This window comes from Cetorhinus maximus, chromosome 7 (assembly GCF_964194155.1).
Source record: "Cetorhinus maximus chromosome 7, sCetMax3.hap1.1, whole genome shotgun sequence".
NCBI lineage: Eukaryota > Metazoa > Chordata > Chondrichthyes > Lamniformes > Cetorhinidae > Cetorhinus > Cetorhinus maximus.
The window spans coordinates 48,865,863-48,887,709 of NC_135885.1; the positions used below are offsets into that span (position 1 = coordinate 48,865,863).

Sequence of the window (21,847 nt, forward strand, 5' to 3'; positions counted from 1 at the left end):
GGATGTGTTGGCTAACTAATGGCTGGAGCATGGGGACAGGCCATGTGATGAAACCTCCAGGAATACATTTAATCACAGTTGGCAAACCTATATATTGCAAGAGCTGAGCACTTTGTTATATTGCCCTCTCTGTTATGGAAGATGTAAATAAAGTTAGTTCAATAATAGCTGCCTGCAAACGAGCATGTGTTAGTCTTACTGAGTGTAATACCTTACACTACATTCAAAGAACCATGGCCATGCGGATCTCGACGTCACCAGAATGACCACGTGATACATATAGCCCCCCCCCCTTTCTCCCCCTCCGCCAATCGTTGACGTGTTGTGCGTGATGACGCAGTTGGTCATAATCCTCCGATGGGGGGGGAGGGGAGGAAGATGGCGCCGTCGAATGTCCTGAGGTGTTGTCAGCGGGTGGTCGGGTGGATCCCAGTCATTTTTATCACGCTCGTTGCCTGTTGGTCTTACTACGCTTACGTGGTAGAATTATGCATCTGTGAGTAAAAGATAAACACACGCACCATCTGTGGCTGTTCTTTTTTTTTTCAAACGTTGTCAAGGCGGGGTAGAGCTGGAGGAACTGAGCGGCTGGGTTTGCCTGTCAAAGCCGGTGGAGAGAGGAGTCTCTCCGGGCAGCCTGCTCAGGCTCAGCCGGGGGTTTTAGAGGAGGCTGTTCGCGGGCTGGAACCGCCTGGCACTTTTACAGACTGATCTACAGGCGGCTGCATCTGCCCCCACCCCGGTGCCTAGCAACTTCCACTCATTGTCAGTGGTGACAGTAACAAGCCTGTGGATTTCAAGAGCTTAAATGAGAGCTTGGCAAGCAAAGGATTTAACTTGCAGCCGAATCGAATTTGATTATGATCATCGCCACCTGTAGAATTGCTTTCTTGTTTTTCAAAATACATTGGAAAAAATAGACTATAAATGCTATTGACATTATAGTCTTGTGCTATAAAGAGCAAGACAGAAAATGTCAGACCTCGATCGAATCGTTAAATCAAATTAAGGTTGACTCCTTTTGGTTAAATGAGTAGATAAATGCAAGACAATGTTAATTACATTTCTATAGTTTTCTCTGGTTCAGAAAGTAAGGGTGATCCTCGCAGACCAGGAAGTTCCAGATTTACTGCTTGTGTTGATCTCACTCGGGGTGGCACTACAGTGCTGCAGTCCGCATTAATACTTCTGGATTAGAGAGTGAGTGCTTGCCTTTGTTCCGCACTTCTGAACACCAGTCAACTGACTAACTTGATTCAATTTTTTGAGAAGGTAACAGAGGAGGGTTGATGAAGGTTAGCATGTTTGATGTATTTTAGCAAGACTTTTGGCAAAGTCCTAGGTGGCAGGCTGGGCAGAAAAGTAAGTCTCCGCCGATGCTGCCAGACCTGCTGAGTTTTTCCAGGTAATTCTGTTTTTGTTAAAGTAAGAGCCCTGTTGGATTCAAAATTGGTTCAGTGGCAGGCAGCAAAGGGTAAGGGTTGACTGGTGTTTTTGTGACTGGAAGGCTGTTTCCAGTGGGGTTCTGCAAAGTTCAGTACAAGGTCCTTTGCTTTTCACGGTATACATCAATGGTTTAGATTTAAATGTAGGGGGCATGATTAAGAAATTTGCAGATGATACAAAAACTGGTTGAGAGTGAGGAAAAATGCTGTCGATCGCAGGAAGATATCACCTGATTGGTTATGCGGGTAGAAAATTAACAAGTGGAATTCAATACAGAGAATTAATGCAAGGGCATTTAGGAATGGACAATACGTGCTGCGACAACCACATCCTGTGAAAGAATACGTTTTTAAAATGTATTTGGGGAGATCAAACAAGACAAGGGAATGAATGATAGGATACTGAAACCTATAGAGGAACAGAGGAACCTTGGAATGCATGTCCACTAAAGGACAGGATAGGTAGGCAAGATGGTTAAGAAGACATATGGGATACTTTCATTTCTTAGTCAAGGCATAGAATATAAGCAGGGAAATTCAGCTGGAACTGCATAAAACGCTGGTTAGGCCACAGCTAGTTCTGGTCACTGCATTACTGGAAGGATGAGGTCGCACAGAGAGGATACAGAGGACTTGTGAGGATGTTGCTATGAATGGAGAATTTTAGCTATGAGGAAAGATAGGATAGGCTGGGGATGTTTTATTTTGATCAGAGGAAACTGAGGGAAGATTTAATTGAGTTGTATAAAATTGAGGGGGCTAGGTAGAGTGGATAAGAGGGAACTATTTTCCTTTGCAGAGAGATCAATAACCAAGGGACATAGATTTAAAGTAGTAAGCAGAAGGATTAGAAGAGAGTTGAGATTTTTTTCTGGGAACACTGGAAAATGTTTGTGGAATTCTACTCAACAAGAAGTTCCTATAAGTTGATGTTTTTAGGAAGTGGGAAAAGTTGTAAAATATCTAATGATTATTGCAAGTATTTAAAACTGAAGATGAATATTAATAATCAAATAAACTAACTACTTCCACTTCAGTTTATTATACTGAAGTGGAATTTGCAGTGTCTCTAACTTCTCCAGCCATACATCCCCCAATGCTCCTCCAATTCTGACCTCTTGTGCAGTTTGCGGATGACACGAAAATAGGTAAGAAGGCAAGCGGTGAGGATAACACAAAAAATCTACAGAGGGATATAGACAGGTTAAGTGAGTGGGCAAAAACTTGGCAGATGGAATATAATGTGGGAAAATGTGAAGTTATGCACTTTGGCAGGAAGAGTAGAGGAGCTGAATATTGTTTAAATGGAGGAAGACTGCAGAAAGCTGCAGCACAGTGGGATTTGGGGGTCATAGAAACATAGAAAATAGGAGCAGGAGTAGGCCATTTGGCCCTTCGAGCCTGCTCCACCATTCATCATGATCATGGCTGATCATCCAACTCCTGCTTTCTCCCCATATCTTTTAATCCCTTTCGCCCCAAGAGCTATATCTAACTCCTCCTTGAAAACATACAATGTTTTGGCCTCAGCTACTTTCTGTGGTAACAAATTCCACAGGTGCACCACTCTCTGGGCGAAGAAATTTCTCCTCATTTCAGTCCTAAATGGTCTACCCCGTATCCTCAGACTGTGACCCCTGGTTCTGGACTCCCCCACCATTGGGAACGTCCTTCCTGCATCTACTCTGTCTAGTCCTGTTAGAATTTTATAGGTTTCTATGAGATCCCCCTTCATTCTTCTGAACTCCAGCGAATATAATCCTAACTGACTCAATCTCTCTTCATATGTCAGTCCCGCCACCCCAGGAATCAGTCTGGTAAACCTTCACTGCACTCCCTGTATAGCAAGAACATCCTTCCTCAGACAAGGAGACTAAAACTGCACACAATATTCCAGGTGTGGTCTCACCAAGGCCCTGTATAATTGCAGCACGACATCCCTGCTCCTGTACTCGAATCCTTTAGCTATGAAGGCCAACATACCATTTGCCTTCTTTACCGCCTGCTGCACCTGCATACTTACCTTCAGCGACCGGTGTACGAAGACACCCAGGTCTCGTTGCACATTCCCCTCTCTCGATTTATAACCATTCAGATAATCTGCCTTCCTGTTTTTGCTACCAAAGTGGATAACCTCACATTTATCCACATGCACATCTGCCATGCATTTGCCCACTCACTCAGCTTGTCCAAATCACACTGAAGCATCTCTGCATCCTCCTCACAGCTCACCTTCCCACCCAGCTTTGTGTAATTTGCAAATTTGGAGATATATTTAGTTCCCTCATTTAAATCATTAATATATATTGTGAATAACTGGGGTCCCAGCACCGATCCCTGCAGTACCCCACTAGTCACTGCCTGCCATTTGGAAAAAGACCCGTTTATTCCTACTCTTTGTCTCCTGTCTGCCAACCAGTTTTCTATCCTTCTCAATACACTACCCCCAGTCCCATGTGCTTTAATTTTACACGCTAGTCTCTTTATGTGGGACTTTGTCGAAAGCCTTCTGAAAGACCAAATAAACCACATCCACTGGCTCTGCCTCATCAACTCTACTAGTTACATCCTTGAAAAATTCCAGCAGATTTGTCAAGCATGATTTCCCTTTCATAAATCCATGCTGACTCTGCCACTGTTTTCCAAGTGCTCAGCTATTAAATCTTTTATAATGGACTATAGAATTTTCCCCACTACCGACGTCAAGCTGACTAGTCTATAATTCCCTGTTTTCTCTCTGCCTCCCTTTTTAAATAGTGGAGTTACATTAGCTACCCTCCAACCTGTAGGAATTGTTCCAGAGCCTATAGAATCTCAGAAGATGACTACCAATGCATCCACTATTTATAGGGCCACTTCCTTAAATACTCTGGGATGTAGATTATCAGGCCCTGGGGATTTATCGGCCTTCAATCCCATCAATTTCCCCGACAGCATTTACCTACTAATACTGATTTCTTTCAGTTCTTCCCTGTCACTAAACCCCAACATTTCTGGGCCCTCCTGCATAAACCACAAAAAGCTAGCATACAAGTTCAGCAGGTAATAGGAAAGGCAAATGGAATGTTGGCCTTTATTTCAAAGGGAATGGAGTATAAAAATAGGGAAATCTTGCTAAAACTATACAAGGCACTAGTTAGACCACACCTAGAATACTGTGAACAGTTTAGGTCCCCTTAACTAAGGAAAGATATACTGGCATTGAAGGCAGTCCAGAGAAGGTTCACTAGATTGATCTCGGGTATGGAGAGATTTTCTTATGAGGAGAGGCTGAGTAGGTTGGGCCTGTACTCATTGGAGTTTAGAAGAATGAGCGGCGACCTTATTGAAAGATGTAAGATTCTTAGGGGCTTGATAGGGTAGATGCTGAGAGGTTGTGGGAGAGTCTCGGACTGGAGGCCATAATCTCAGAATAAGACGTCGCCCATTTAAAGCAGATGAGGAGGAATTTCTTCTCTCAGAGGGTAGTGAATCTATGGAAATCTTTACCGCAGAGGGCTGTAGAGGCTGGGTCATTAAATATATTCAAGGCTGAAATAGACAGATTTTTAATCAGTAAGGGAATCGAGGGTTATGGAGAAAAGGCAGAAAAGTGGAGTTGAAGATTATCAGATCAGCCATGATCTTATTGAATAGCAGAGCAGATTCGATAGGCCGAATGCCCTACTTCTGCTCCTATGTCTTATGATCCCTGATTTTAATCGCTCCATCACTGGTGGCTGTGCTTTCAGCTGCTAAAGCCCTAAGCTCAGAAATTCCCTCTCAAAGGTCCTTTTCCTTATCTCTGTTTCCTCCTTTTAAGGTGCCCTTTTAAACCTACCTCTTTGGCCAAGCTTTTGATCATCTGACCTAACATATCCTTAAGTTTCACAGTGTCAACTTTGTTTGATAATGTTCCTGTGAGAAGCCTTGCAATGCTTTGCTATGTTAAAGGTGCGATATAAATGCAAGTTGTCATTATTATAATTTTGGGAATGCTAAGTTTCTGAAGATAAATCTGCAAAACCCTTCCCCTCACTGCCCTCCCCAAACGAATGCTGCTTATGTATCTGAATTTGAGTCATACATGACCATGTTCAGAATATATACAGTATTGGCATTAAATTAATTTGATGCAAATGGAATATTATAGCTGCTTTAGATTTCAAAGCAATACTGACTAAACAGAAGTTGAGAAATAATAATTCTTTTGGGATGTATAATTTTTTGTTTCTGAATCTTTTCCCAATAATCATCATCTGTACAATCTTAGTGGAAAGGGATGTTGTTCTCAAAATCGGTGATGTGTCAGTCCCTTTATATATGTATTTAAATAATATATGCCTCCATTGCTTCACAACCCATTAGCTGGGATATAAAAGTACCCAATTCATACACTGGAGGTAAAGATGAAAATCAACTTGTGTTTGATTTTCCAGAAGGTTCATCATTATCAAAACATTGAAAATCCAACATCGATGGGGAGGGCAAACAGCTGACCTTTCAAATTCATACTCTTAAGAACAGGAGATGAGCAAAAATGTTAATGCAAGCAAAAAAGATGGGAGTTGGAGAGAAAATATATGTATCAAACACACACATTGAAGAAGCATTGTGATTATGTGACAGTCTTAGTTGAACATAGAAGCATTGAGGCACTAAAGAGACAAGGGATGCATGATTATTTAAATAAGTGAGACCTGATGTAAAGGCAATAAATGTAAAACCTGGGGGCAGGTATGAAATTAAAATAGGTTTGAAAGTGAGGATGTAATTAAAAACTGAAGTTAGTGAAGCCATTGCTCAGGTTGTAGCAATATGGGGACACCTAGGAGAAAGAGTGAAGAAGGTCTGTGACCAAAGAAGTCGAGGAAATTGGCAAAAAAATTTGATTAGTGAACCACTGTTGGTTTAGTGTCATACTTGCGGACAAATCAGAGATAATAAGTACAGCAGTTATCCAATCTGCATTTGGTCCACCCATTGAGGAAGAGCCTGCACTGTGAACACTCAGCAAGTTTACTAGATGAGAGAAAGTAAGCATAAATTACTTTTTCATACAGAAAAAACATTAGGACCCTGGACAGCTGTTTGGGTGGAAGTAAATGAACAGCCAGTGCATCTCCTGCATTTGAATGGCATGCTGAAAGTTGGAGTTGTGGAAAAGTGAATCAGTGTTGCAGAGAGAGCAGTCCCTCCAAAAGCAGAGCAGAGGGGAAGATGTGTAGCATGTGTTATGACACAGCAGTTGGTAAAGGCTGAGTTGTTTAAATCCCAGAGGGAAACTTGAACAACTGTCATAACCTATATTTTCAATTGGTATGTTTGAAATGCAGCTCTGAATTCAGAAGTAAAACCACCAAGCCTCAAGGTTTTTTATATAAAACCAAATTAAACATTTATTAATTTAGCAACTAATTAAACACAAACACGTCTACAAATTACTACCATAATAACTTTCAAACAAATCCCCAAATTAACCGCTCCTGGTTAAATATTCACCAAGGCAACAATAACCCATAGATTTTAAACAGACACCAGGCAAAGCACATTTGACCATACAAATTCAAAATAAGATCCCTTGCAATTTGGTTCCTTTGCAGACACAGTTGTAGGGCTTACAGGCTGCTTAGATCTTACGTGCCTCTGACCTACACATACCAAACTCCTTTCTGTTTATACCTAACCTTCCCTTTGAATGTAAATTCTCATTGTATCACTAGGTCTTTGAACTCCACCTCTTCTAACAATAAAACCCCTTTCGTAGCACCAATTTTATTAGTAATATGAACACATTGTTTGGTGTCTCCTAGCTAGCTGCAAGATTTTACTCCCTTCTTTTGAATGCTTTATTCAACAAATGCAAATGTACTTCTTACCTTCTAGTCTTACGTTCATCTAATTATCATCTCAAACGACTATACATCAAAGCACCCAGACTAGCTGGCTTTAACGCAATTAAGCCACACACAGACACAAACCCTACTACAAGTCCAATTTAAAAATAATTTCCAATAACATCATACACAATATCTCTTCATGACACATGGTGGGATCATTTTGTAGATGACAGAAATGGCATATCATCTGGTGTGCCTGATCACATCTTGGAACCCATCTTCCCCTTCCCTCACTTCTCTGCATTCTGGAGAAACCATTTTTCCCAACTTCAGCTGTCCTATCCCATGCAAATGCAGAAATATCATCTGCCCATTCACCATCTCTGATGCTGTCCATGGACACAAACACTGTTACAGATGCAAAATGCTGTGGGTGCTGGGAGTCTGAATTGCTGGAGATATTCAGGCCTGGCAGCATCTGTGGAGGAGAACAGAGTTAAAATTTCAAGTTGATGACCTTTCATGAGAAGAAGAGCTCTGATAAATGGTCAATGAGCTGAAATATTAACTCTGTTTCTTTCTCCACAGATGCTGCCAGACCTGCTGAATATTTCCATTATTTTCTGTTTTTATTATGCAACACTATTTCTTTGAGTACCAGCAATTTATGTATACTTCCTCTAATCTAGGAGGCAAAGAAGAAAGAAATATATAGCACCTTTCATGTCCTCAGGACTTCCCAAAGCACTTTCGTTGGTGGGTTTTTGTAGTACAGTCACTGTTGTGTAGGCAAATATGGGAGCTAATTTGACCACAGCAAGATCCCACAAACAACGAATAGGTAATTAACCAGATAATCTGTTTTGATAATGTTGGTTGAAGGGTAATATTGTCCAAGACATGAAGAACTCCCTGTTCCCTTACAAAAAGTGTTATAAGACCATAAGACATAGGAGCAGAAATTAGGCCATTCGGCCCATCGAGTCTGCTCCGCCATTCAATCATGGCTGATAAGTTTCTCAACCCCATTCTCCCTCCTTCTCCCCGTAACTTTTGATCCCCTTACCAATCAAGAACCTATCTATCTCGGTCTTAAATACACTCAATGACCTGGCCTCCACAGCCTTCTGTGGCAATGAATTCCATAGATTCACCACTCTCTGGCTAAAGAAGTTTCTCCTCATCTCTGTTCTAAAAGGTCTTCCCTTTACTCTGAGGCTGTGCCCTCGGGTCCTAGTCTCTCCTACTAATGGAAACCTCTTCCCCACGTCCACTCTATCCAGGCCTTTCAGTATTCTGTAAGTTTCAATCAGATCCCCCCATATCCTTCTAAACTCCATCGAGTATAGACCCAGAGTCCTCAAACGTTCCTCATATGTTAAGCCTTTCATTCCTGGGATCATTCTCGTGAACCTCCTCTGGACCCTCTCCAGGGCCAGCACATCCTTCCTGAGATACGGGGCCCAAAACTGCTCACAATATTCTAAATGTGGTCTGACCAGAGCCTTATAAAGCCTCAGCAGCACATCCCTGCTTTTATATTCTAGTTCTCTCGAAATAAATGCCAACATTGCATTTGCCTTCCTAACCACCTGCAAGTTAACCTTAAGAGAATCCTGGACTAGGACTCCCAAGTCCCTTTGCACTCCAGATTTCTGAATTCTCTCCCCATTTAGAAAATAGTCTATGCTTCTATTCTTCCCACCAAAGTGCATGACCTCACACTTCCCCACATTGTATTTCTTCTGCCACTTCTTTGTCCATTCTCCTAACCTGTCCAAATCCTTCTGCAGCCTCCCTGCCTCCTCAATACTACCTGTCCCTCCACCTATCTTTGTATCATCTGCAAACTTAGCCAGGATGCCCTCAGTTCTTGGGATCTATTTTGTCCACCCAAGCCCTTGGTTTAATTTCACATCTGAAAGATGGCAGTGCTGATATTCTATTGTATTCACTGCTCACAGATTCAGGAGACCATGCAGATTACATCATTGTTTTTTACAATCATCTCTGTTCTGTCTAAAACAAAAACAGAATTACCTGGAAAAACTCAGCAGGTCTGGCAGCATCGGTGGAGAAGAAAAGAGTTGACGTTTCGAGTCCAACATGATCCTTCAACAGAACTGAAGTATAGTTAGGAGAGGGGTGAAATATAAGCTGGTTTAAGGTGGGGGGCGGGGGGAGAGAAGTTGAGGGTGGGGTGGTTGTGGGGACAAGCAAGCAGTGATAGGAGCAGATAATCAAAAGATGTCACAGACAAAAGGATCAAAGAGGTGTTGAAGGTGGTGATATTATCTAAGAAAAGTGCTAATTAAGAATGGATGGCAGGACACTCAAGGTACAGCTCTAGTGGGAGTGGGGTGGAAAGACTGGCAAGGTATTAGTTGTAGATTTAAAAATAGTGGAAATAGGTGGGAAAAGAAGAATCTATATACATGATTGAAAAAAAAAGGAAGGGGGAAGAAACGGGGTGGGGATGGGGGGAGGGAGTTTAAGATCTAAAGTTGTTGAATTCAATATTCAGCCCGGAAGGCTGTAAAGTGCCTAATCGGAAGATGAGGTGCTGTTCCTCCAGTTTGCGTTGGGCTTCACTGGAACAATGCAGCAAGCCAAGGACAGACATGTGGGCAAGAGAGCAGGGTGGAGTGTTAAAATGGCAAGCGACAGGGAGGTTTGGGTCTTTCTTGCGGACAGACCGCAGGTGTTCTGCAAAGCGGTCGCCCAGTTTGCGTTTGGTCTCTCCAATGCATTGGGAGCAACGAATGCAGTAGACTAAGTTAGGGGAAATGCAAGTGAAATGCTGCTTCACTTGAAAGGAGTGTTTGGGCCCTTGGACGGTGAGGAGAGAGGAAGTGAAGGGGCAGGTGTTGCATCTTCTGTGTGGGCATGGGGAGGTGCCATAGGTGGGGGTTGAGGAGTAGGAGGTGATGGAGGAGTGGACCAGGGTGTCCCAGAGGGAATGATCCCTACGGAATGCCGCCAGGGGGGGTGAAGGGAAGATGTGTTTGGTGGTGGCATCATGCTGGAGTTGGCGGAAATGGCGGAGGATGATCCTTTGAATGTGGAGGCTGGTGGGGTGATAAGTGAGGACAAGGGGGACCCTATCATGTTTCTGGGAGGGAGGAGAAGGCGTGAGGGCGGATGCGCGGGAGATGGGCCGGACACGGTTGAGGGCCCTGTCAACGACCGTGGGTGGAAAACCTCGGTTAAGGAAGAAGGAGGACATGTCAGAGGAGCTGTTTTTGAAGGTAGCGTCATCAGAACAGATGCGACGGAGGCGAAGGAACTGAGAGAATGGGATGGAGTTCTTACAGGAAGCGGGGTGTGAGGAGCTGTAGTCGAGGAAGCTGTGGGAGTCGGTAGGCTTGTAATGGATATTGGTGGACAGTCTATCATCATAAATTGAGACAGAGAGGTCAAGGAAGGGAAGAGAAGTGTCAGAGATGGACCATGTGAAAATGATGGAGGGGTGGAGATTGGAAGCAAAATTAATAAATTTTTCCAGATCCCGACGAGAGCATGAAGCAGCACCGAAGTAATCATCGATGTACCGGAGAAAGAGTTATGGGAGGGGGCCGGAGTAGGACTGGAACAAGGAATGTTCCACATACCCCATAAAGAGACAGGCATAGCTGGGGCCCATGCGGGTACCCATAGCCACACCTTTTATTTGGAGGAAGTGAGAGGAGTTGTTCAGTGTGAGAACAAGTTCAGCCAGACGGAGGAGAGTAGTGGTGGATGGGGATTGTTGGGGCCTCTGTTCAAGGAAGTAGCTAGGGCCCTCAGACCATCCTGGTGGGGGATGGAGGTGTAGAGGGATTGGACATCCATGGTGAAGAGGAAGCGGTTGGGGCCAGGGAACTAGAAATTGTTGATGTGACGTAAGGTGTCAGAGGAATCACGGATGTTCTGTCTACATGTGTAATGATTAATGCTATGGCTCACTAATTTAACTCCCTTCCAAATCTCTAACATCTGTCAGTGGATTTGCATCTGATGCAATGGAGCTCAGCCCAAGCTTAAGGGACAGGGTACTTCATTGTGTGATGGCTCATGTGCTTTTAGGGAAAAACCTATATTTTATGTTGGGATGAAGGTCCCTTTAAGAACTAGATTTCTCTGAAAGGGGATTGATTGCAAAGTAACTGGCTTCCAGTAACTGATCATGTGACCAAATTGCCTCTGAGATGAACAGTAGGTACAGGGCAACCATAAGTTAATTATAGGGATGAATGTGTTACTGGGTGTGGTTCTGTTTTGCATGCAGTTTAGTTAAGTTTGCTGCAAGAACCATCTCTTTCAAAAAAGATTCTGTTGAAATTTGGTGTGCTGGATAACAGTTTAAACTCTTGTTAACCGAAATGCTCCTAATAATGAGTTAGACTTCTAGAGATAGCCAAGCTGAGAAGAGAGAGAGTGAGTGAGTTTTAGATGCAAGACTTCAGAGTGAAAGAATATTAGAACCAGGGGAGTTTTGATCTGAGGTAGCTATGTTTAAGACACTAATGATGCCAGTGTTGAACTGAGAGTCTGCAAAGATCAGATGGATGGAAGAGATTTGAAGGGACAACCATGCCAAAACTAAACAGAAGGCCCAAGAAATCTCAACCCATGTATGAATATTTGAAACAGTCCTCAGACCAAGTGGTTAATCTTCCAATTTTGGACAAGTATCTGACTTGAGTTATTGGGGGTGTAAATCAAATGGGTGTAGAAGGAAAGTTGGGTTAAGAAGTTTGGATTAGAGTATAAGAAAGCGTTCAATGTACTTATTATACTGTTATTATTCATGTTCTTTGATTTTTGTGTAGTAAAATTCTTTTGTTTTAAACCTTGAACCTTATGGTTTCATTCTTTTAGTATACACCTGGGTTTTTGGATTTCCAAAAAAAGTTACTGATCTCTACCGAGATTATAACAGTTGGCTGTAAAGTGTTTTGAGACTTCCGGTGATTGCCTATTTTTTCTTTTTAGTATCTCATCTCATTTTTTTCCTAGGTACTCTGCAGCCCTTAGATATGAACATTGACCTCAGGCTTTATCTGCATCAACATTTTTAAGCTTATTTTAAATTTACATCTACCCTCCCTCTACCGCTCAGGTTATTCATTTCATAAATGTAATCACATTTACCCCAGGTGTCTCGTATCCTTAGCTATTCACACCCCATTTATTTATTTAACTGTCTTAATGCTACTGTCTTATTTGACTACGATTATATGGTACTTTATCCCACTGATGCTCCCTCTCTCTTAGTTTTTTTCACATATATGTTCCCCCTTCTCTCTTTCTGGTTATATTAATATGCTTGTCTGTCTTTTATTCAGTTTTGAAGAAATGTGCATACCCAATATGTCAATACACTTTTCTCCAAAAATGTTGGCAGACCTACTGTAATTTCAGCTTTTTCGTTTCAAATTTTCAGTACCTGCAGTCTTTTTGTTTGCATCTTTATCGAATCGGTAAATTATTCGGTACAATAATTACATGCCAGAAAAACTTTTATATTGAACCGGGCTTGAAGAAAAATCAGGCCTCATTTGCTAGAATAATTTGCTTAATATATTTGAAAAGCTGCTGAAGAGGAATGAGAAGAATCAAAGTTTGGCTTCCCTCAGAAATATACTGTTTATACTGTGGTCTAATTTTCAGCAGGAAATAGGAAATATTACCATATTGTAGCTTTTTTAACTAGTTATGTTAAAATAAAGGAAAGCATGAACTGACAAAATAAACAACAAATATGGAACATCATTATTGCGTGATCTCCTTGCAATTTTGGTGTGTTTCTTTTATACTTTAGTTGGCAGCAGTGGATACAGCACATAGGAACTGCTATTGTTCTGTGTTAATTGTTGTTCTGTGAGCAACCAGTGCCAGGAAAGAAGTGTCAGGTTAAAGTTATGCTTTTCCATTCTCTTGTTAGGAAGTGATATTAATGTATATAATGTTATTTGAAATTTTTTTTAAAATAGAGGTTTAGTCTGTGTGTGTGTTAAGTGGATTAAAGCCAGCTAGTGTGGGTGCTTTGATGTATAGTAGTTTTGAGATATAAACAGTAGGTAGAGGGTACATTTGCATTTTGTTGAATAGAGCATTCAAGATTGGGAGTGAAATCTTGCACCTAGCTAGGAGACACCAAGCAATGTTTATATTACTAATAAAATTGGTACTATGAAAGAGGTTCAAAGGGCCTGGTGATACAATGAGAATTTATATTCAAAGAGAAAGGCTGGGTATAACAGGAGTTTACCGTAAGCCTACAACTTTCTGCAAAGGACCAAATTGAAATTCATTTGAATTTGTTTAAAAATGCTTTGCCTGGTGTCTGATTATTGGTTATTGATGCCTTAGTGGAGATTAGTTTGAGAGCTTGTTAAAAGTTATGATAGTAGTAATTTGTAGCCATGCGTGTATTTAATTTGTTGTAAATTAATAGAGATCTCATTTAGTTTGATATAAAAACCTCTTGAGAACTGGTGGTCTTGTTCCTGAACTTAGAGCTGTAACTCAAAACATACCAATTGAAAATATAGGTTATGACAGTTGTTTAAAGTTTTCCTCTGGGATTTTAAATAACAGCCTTTACCAACTGCTGCGTCATAATGGTTTGATTCTTCCCACATATTTAAATGCTATCTTTTTGTGGTGTTTATTATTCACATATATTGCCATGGTATATAAATCTAGGCTACCAAAACTTGACAAATCCATATGCACTCTGTTTAATTTAGCTTTCTTTTATACTTCAACATGTAATCCAATTCAGATGTACTTAGCTTTTTGTGAGTTTACTTAATAGGAGAAAGCTTTTGCAAAGATTTGGGAGTTCCAAGCTTCTCACTGCTCAGTCCTCAGTCCTAAGAAGGAGACAAGCATTGAGTGTTCTGAACCCTGATTGTTAACCAGTGACTGCTGATGGAAAGTGCATGTGTAGGTGTTAGATGAGGGCAAGATCTGGGCTTGATTATGCTTTGTCTTATCAATGCATCCAAATACCTTGCCAACAGTCACCATGTAAGAATGGCTAGTTGAGTGGTGTATTGGAGGGTAACCACTTTGAAACCAAAACTCAAGCAGGAGTTAATAGCCTGATGGGAGAAAATAAATTAAAAGGAGATTCTCAGTATTTCAGAATGTTTTGTTTTTAAGCCCGACAGCTTTATAGAAATAGAAGCAGCTCTCCTATAGTGCCCTAGGCTCCCAATTACTGTGGGAGCCCACTCTGTGACCTGAATTGTTAACCCTCTCGTTCCACAGATGCTTCCTGACCTGCTGACTATTCACAGCATTTCTGTTATTTCCTCTTCCCACTATCTGCAGTATTTTTCCTTGGTACTGGGGAAGCCACCTGTTTACATTGCAAAACAGTCCATAGTACTTCAGTGCAGCTAAAAACTGTGCAAGCAGAAATGTTTACATGTGTATCTGTGACCTGGTTTCATTGCTTGTATTCCTTCTCCAACCCAATGAGTTAACACTCCAGCCACAGTGTGTATATATTGACACCGAATGGGACTCTTTCAGAGGCTTTTGTGAAAATCACCCCTTTAGGTAGATCACCCTAAGGTAGATTAGATGGGTCATTGTAACCATGCCGCTTTGTATATTTTACATTCCATACAATCAGAGCTGCCGTTGATGGCAGAGCTATGAAATAACTGGGACATTGTGTTTTGACTACTGTTAATGGGGGTGTCATGGTTTACACTTAGTGAAATGTGAGCTTTAGTTAATGTGTAAGCTTGCATCTTCTGGTTTTCAAAGTTTCAACAGTTTCTTTTTCTATCTTGCAGTTACCATCAAGACCATTGGAGAAAAAGGTAAGGATTTATATTTAGCAAACTGCGCTTTGATGTCTCAAAAATAACATGATAAATGTTTTGCATTTGAATGTGGGTAGTTCAAATAAACGTGGAATTTAGCAGTGATGTGACGACAATTTTATTCAGCCATGCACATTTTCTGTAGTCATCAATGGGAGGGCTAATGATAGAGTATGGAATCCTTAACCTCTTAGCATTCTAGGATAATTACAGAATGAACCACACGGAGAGTAAAGATTTCTAAACCTCAACTGTAGAAATCAGCTGACATCTATTGGGTATAAATTCTTATTCTTGCACATCAGCTATCTTATTCTTGCACATCAGCTATTTTTGCTGCTTCTCTGAAATTGGAAGCTAGTGACTGTTATTGCTGAATTTTGTCTGTTTTATGATATGATATCAGTCAAAAACAAAGTTACATTGTTCAGTCAGCCCTGAGTTTGAATCCAGCACCAACAATAAAAAGTCAGTGGTGTCCTTAAGCCACTGTTCAGGGAGATTTTTACTCTTACTTTCTTTCCCATCATAAGTACCTATTCATAAATGGTCATATTTTGTTTGACAAAATAATATTTAACTTATTCAGTGTATTGCAGTACAGCAGTTTACATTATTTTGTAAGGACAGTTTTGTTGCTGTGCATAGTCATGATCCCAGACCAGAACCCCAAATTTTGTTATGGTCCTGGACAAGACCCCCAAATTTTATTCCGATCTGGTTAGGGACTGGCATCAGTTTTTGTTAAAGTAGACGAAATTTGAAATCCCAGTTAAGAGAATAAAGCCATAAGATTCCACGGTTTTACACAAACAGAAGACATTTACTGTACACGAGTTAACTAAACAAACAATACCATCTATCTTATACTCTAACATCCAGAATTAATATGAGGTAGACATGAATTAACAGGCAAACTAAAGTTGAACATACTAAAAAGTACACATCAAAAGGCAGACACAATGAAGTCAGGCCCCCCAGATTTTCTCAGCAACCCACACAGATGTCAGTTAGTCACAAAAATTCTTTACAACTGTCTTCCTCCTGAGGGATTTCAACTCCTCTCTTTCGAGGATCTAGCCTTGGATTTCTCTCAAAAGCCACTCCAACTCAGATTGTCCCAACGACTGCTAGCCGCCCAGTTGCTCAATTTCCTCCTAAAACTGTGTCCCACTCGATTCCTAAGGCTGCACCCTAGCATCTAGTTGCCAGCACAGTTCCAGCTCTCTAGCTACTCTGAACAGAACCTCACTGCTCATGGGCTTTCCCTCGTCCCAAATGCCAGTTTTACAGAGCCAACAGCTGCTGTTCATTTTAGCTTCACTGGGCTGATAACTGCCCTGGACTTCTCTTAACTCCGGTCTCCCCAGCAGCATGAAGCTAGCAACATTCTACTGCCTTCTTCAGTTCTGGACTCCTCATGGGCTGCTGTTCACTCTGCCTCTTGAACTGATAATATCTCCCAACAGGTTCCACCCCTGCAGGTATCCAAGCTGGGTACATTCTGTACCTTAAATCTTACACTCTCCAGTTAACCAAAGGTCACCCCCACAGGAGCTAACTTATAAAAATACACAGACAATAATCCAAAAATATAGATTCCCTCACAACATGCATATACACATGGATAAGTAGTGATTAAGAGAGACTTGAGAAATTAGGACTGAGAAGATAAAAATGTTGACCTCTGAGATCATCAAGATTATAAAAGGTTGTGAAAGATGAATTATGATAGCTGTTTCCATTGGTTGGTAAGATGGTCAATCTCACATTTAGGGTAACAAGATGATGTAGTGGTTGAATTATCAGACTAGTAATCCAGAGGCCTGGACTAATAACCGGGAGATATAATTCAAATCCCACTGCACAAGTTCGTGAATTTGAATTCATTTTTTCTTAGAAAAAACAAAAAAACACGAGGATAGTATCAGCAATGGAGACCATAGAGCTATCGGATTTTTGTTAAAAAAACCCAACTAGGGAATCTACTGTCCTGATCTGGACTGGCTTATATGTGACCATAGACCTACACCAACACTGAAATGGCTGAGCAAGCCACTCAGTTGAGTCAAACAACTACAAAGAAGGATAAGAAGAAAATAACTGATGGGTCCATGGCTTCGAATTAAGCATTGGATTTGGACATGGCAAAAGAGCACCCAGCACAGTTGACCCTACAAAGTCCCCTTCTAACATCTGGAGACTTGTGCCAAAGTGAGGAAAACTAGACCCGTAGACTGGTCAAGCATAAACCCGATAACAGCACAGTATACAGCCAGGATGAAGAGTGGCACAAGGAGTCCTCAACATTGACTTCATACTCCGTGAGGTCGCTCTGCTTCAACAACACGGGGAAACTCGCCACTAAGGGACAAAGCAACCTGCTTGATTTGCATCCCATCCACCACCGGTCTAACATGGCTGCTGTGTACCAGCTGCGAGATGCACTGCAACAACTCACCTTCTTTGATAGCACCTCAAATCCATGACCTCAGCTACCTTGAAGGATGAAGGTGGTAGGTGTACGTAAATACCAACACCTGAAAGTTGCCCTGTGAGTCACACACCATCCTGACTTGAAACTTGAAGCTATATCACCATTCCTTCACTGTCACTGGGTCAAAGTGCTTGAAACCCCTTTCTAACAGCAGCATGGTTGTACCTTCACCACACTTATGTCATATTTCAAAAAGACAGCTTCTCACCACTTTTTCAAGGTCAACTACTAAAATGCTGGTTTTGCCAGCAATGCCCATTCACATCCCATGAACAAATAAAGAATTTTTAAAAAAGAATTAATGGGGAATTTAGAAAAATGTGCCTAGAATGTGAAATTTTCTGCACAAACAGTTGCTGATTCAGAGGCCAGTAAATTATTTTAGAAGGGTTGATGTACTAAATGATGCATGTTGAATGTTATGGGGTGTGAACAAGCTAGTGAAATTAGTCTGGGTGACTCATGAGAGAAACGTCTGGATCAAATGGTCTCTTTGTCTTTTTGGCCATTGTCAAATGGTCTTTTTACATTTTATGATGTAAATTCTATATGTTCTATTCAACCATCCTACGTGCTTCACCAACCATTCAAATATATGAAAGCCAAGGATAGGAAAAGATAAACCCATCCTTGAAGCTAAAATTGGTTTATATTGTTGTGATATGACTTCTACATTTCCATTATCCCATCTTCTCAGCCACACATTCTCCAGGGAGAGGTGAAAAAAAATTCCCAAAATTGATTTCGGACCTCAAAAGGTGATTAAACAACCTACATACTTTCCAGATGCTTTAGGAACACATCTAATTTCCTTTTGAATGCTTGCAACAAATCAGCACTCACTGTATATGCCAACGATTTGTTCCAGCAGTTGGGTAATTCTGTGTGAAAAGAAATACCTCTTAATATACCTCTTACATAACTTGTAGTTGTGTCCCCTGATTCTCTCAAACCTATCTAGTGCAAATAACCTATCCACATTGGCTGAATTTAATCTTTTTATTATGTTACCTCATTCAAATCTCCTCCTAAGCTTACTGTGACTGCGGGCACTTAAAGTATAAATCTAATAGTCCTCCTCTGTTTTTCAGCACCTAAGAATCACCCATCATGTGAAGGCACTATCAGTAGACACTGTGGTCCAAATGAGACTTGATAAAGGCTTTGTACAAATCTAGTCTTGTATTTAATTATCTTGGCACTACATTTGAACACTCTGCTTACTTTTGCAATAGCCTCGCAGCACTGGTCATGGACCTTCAGTGATTCATGCACTATAGTACACAGGAACCTTTCCTACTCAGCTGCTTTGAGCACATGACTCTGCATGGTATACACATGCTGACTATTGCTTTCAACCATGTGCATAACAACTACATTTATCTATATAAATAGTCATCTGCCAGAATTTAGGGGAGAGGTAACAGAGGCTTTACTACTCATATTTAATAATTTGTTAGAAAAAGGTGTAGTGCTGGGACTGGAAGATACTTAGTGTAATTTCTATATTTAAGAAGGTTGTCAGAACATGTCCAGAGAATTGTAGACCCAGTCAGCTAAAGATCAGTAGTAGGGATGGAATGGAACCCTTACTAAAGAGGAGTATAGACAAATATCTAGAAATGAGAAACATAATAAATAGCATGGATTTCAAGAGGGAAAATCTTGTTTGACCAACCTTCTTGAATTTTTTGAGGAGTTAATAGAGAAAGTATATGATGGTAATGCAGTAGATGTAATTTATCTGGATTTTCAGAAGGCCTTCAATAAGGTGCCCCATAATAGTCTAATGAATAAGGTCAGAGATTTAGGAGTCAGAGGATGAGTGGCAGAATAGATTTCTAGCTGGTTTCAAGACAGAAAGCAGTGAGTGGAAGCAATGGGTAATTATTCAGAGTGGCAGAATGTGGGAAATGGTGTTCCACAAGGATCAGTGCTGGTACCACTGCCAATCACAATTTGCATTAATGATTTGGACTTTGGAATCAAAAACACAATTTCTAAATTTGTGGGTGACCAAAATTAGGGTGAATAGTCAACACTAAGTAGGACTGCAACAAATTACAGGAGGATATTAAACTTACAGAATGGCAAATAAGTTCAACACAGATAAATGTGAGGTAGCACTGTCACGTCAGTGCAGCTGTACCTGCGGATACATGACAAATGAACACTTTTAAAACAACATGGAGAATGGACAACTTGTGTTGTAACAAGATGGGGTTGAGGGGTTCAGGTGACCTCCCTTCTTGTCTGCCAATTATACGTGAAACTGCCCAAGGCTGGAAGTTAGCCTGCTTGTCTGGTCAGGACATGTAAACAACCTTTTGGAACATCTCATTGAGATGACATTAAACATGCAACAGAGCTCTCCTGTGGATTTAACAATTGCTATTGTCCAGATACCTATATAAACTCACACACCATGACCCCACACGCTTAGTGGCTGCAGAATGAAATACTACAAAGTGCGTGTGAGAAAAACTATTGTATCACAAGGAGCTGCAAATGGCCGAGATTCAAACCCCATTGTGTTAATGCTCACATTGTCAGAGACCATTTGTGTGGACAGTGGGAACACTGATGCTATGGTCACTTGACAGAAACCAGTTTGTGATAAGCATTCATTGAGACGTTTTGGAGAGCAGCCTCATGTCAGTCAATCTGGGAGACAAGGAGGCCACAGAAGGAAGAGTTTCCGTCCAGAAAAGGAAGAACCCTGCGTAAAATCCACTAACAGGCAGAGAAGTGGGGCCAGCCATTTACCTACTGATTTGAAAATCCAAGCCAGATCTTCACTACAGGGGCTCAGCTGCATCTCAACTGGAGCAAAGCCAGAAACCTGTTTCCAGGACTAAGCCATTCGGAATTTATCGCCAGAAACTTCCAGCCTCCGTTTCCTCAGTGAACCAAAGGAGAATCATCAGGCCTGCAAGGTTTCCAGCTTCCATATCAAAAAAACTCAAGTATAATAGTGACTTTTTGGACTTTTCAAAAACCTAAGTGCATGCTATCTCTTTTGTAATCATCTTTTCTTGTGTGTGTGTGTCTTGTGTGTGTGTGAGAGAGTTGCTGCTGTTGTGCTTACATTAAGGTGTTGAGAAATAAACATTTATTCTTTCTTTCAAAATTACGAGAAAACCTGTCTTGTCTGTTCACGAGAGTCACAGCACTCAAGGGGTTAAACACTTTTTAAAAATACATCTTGTTGCGGTCAGTTAAGAGGTGGAAAAAGGAAAAATCATCCTACTATCTCTCCCCCTCATTTTGGTAGCAAGAATGGGGAGGTCACTTATTACTTGGAAGGTGGAAGTCTAGTTGGGTTAGAGGAACAAAGGAATCTTAGAGTACTAATATATCCAATTGCTATAAGTTGCACTACGGATTAGCAAGGCTGTAAAAAATGCAAACCAAGCACTAGGCTTCATTTCTATAGAGATAGAATTGAAAAGTAGGGAAGTTATGCTAAACCTGTATTGAACCTTGGTTAGACCGCACTTAGAATACATGTGAAATTCTGGTCACCATATTATAAAAAGGACATGGAGCCACTGGAGCGACTGCAGAGAAAATTTACAAGGAATGCGTGGGTATACATATCAGGAAAGGATTGACAGGCTGTGTCTCTCTTTTCTTGAAAAAAGGTCAAAGGGTGACCTAATAGAGCTCTTTAAAAATTATGAAAAGTTTTGATAGAGTGAATACAGAGAGAAAGTTTCCTCTTTTGGAGAAGAGCATAAATATAAATATAAGATAGTCACCAAGAAATCCAATAGGGAATTCAGAAGAAACTTCTTTATCCAAAGAGTAGTAAGAATATGGAACTCACCATCACGGAGTGGTTGAAGCGAATAATAAAGATATATTTAAAGAGAAACTAGACAAGCATTTGAGGGAGAATGGAATAAATAGTTACGATGGTAGATTTGGATTAGAAAAGAGTGAAGGAGGGTTGTGTGGAGCATAAGCACTGGCATAGACTCATTAGATTAAATAGCCTATTTTTGTGCTGTATATTCAGTGTAATACTACATAAGGAATGGGCTGATTCCCAAATTGCATCTAGATGCTTGCAGTCTCTCTTCCTCACCTAACGTTGTGTTCTTACACCTGCACATATCTTTGTATCATTTGTGAACTTGTGTTCCTCAATGCCATCATCCAGATTACTCCAAGATGGCGGCGAACAACATCTCTAACACCAATACCGTGTGGGACTTCACCAGTCCCCATACAGCAAACAAAAGAAAGGCTTGCATT

General features: G+C 41.0%; 1 protein-coding gene across 2 annotated transcripts in view; it reads left to right on the forward strand.

The window, feature by feature from the left end:
- Window positions 1-355: 355 nt before the first annotated feature.
- Window positions 356-21,847, forward strand: part of LOC144682768 (palmitoyltransferase ZDHHC20-B-like) — a 129,971-nt gene continuing 108,479 nt past the window's right edge. Inside the window, exons 1-2 of one of the 2 annotated variants that reach the window (XM_078545443.1) lie at window positions 356-496; window positions 15,061-15,087. In XM_078545443.1, the coding sequence (XP_078401569.1) occupies window positions 358-496; window positions 15,061-15,087 (166 nt within the window). In that variant the 5' untranslated portion in view covers window positions 356-357. The remainder of the gene's footprint in view (window positions 497-15,060; window positions 15,088-21,847) is intronic. The other variant, XM_078545444.1, reaches the window with a different exon arrangement.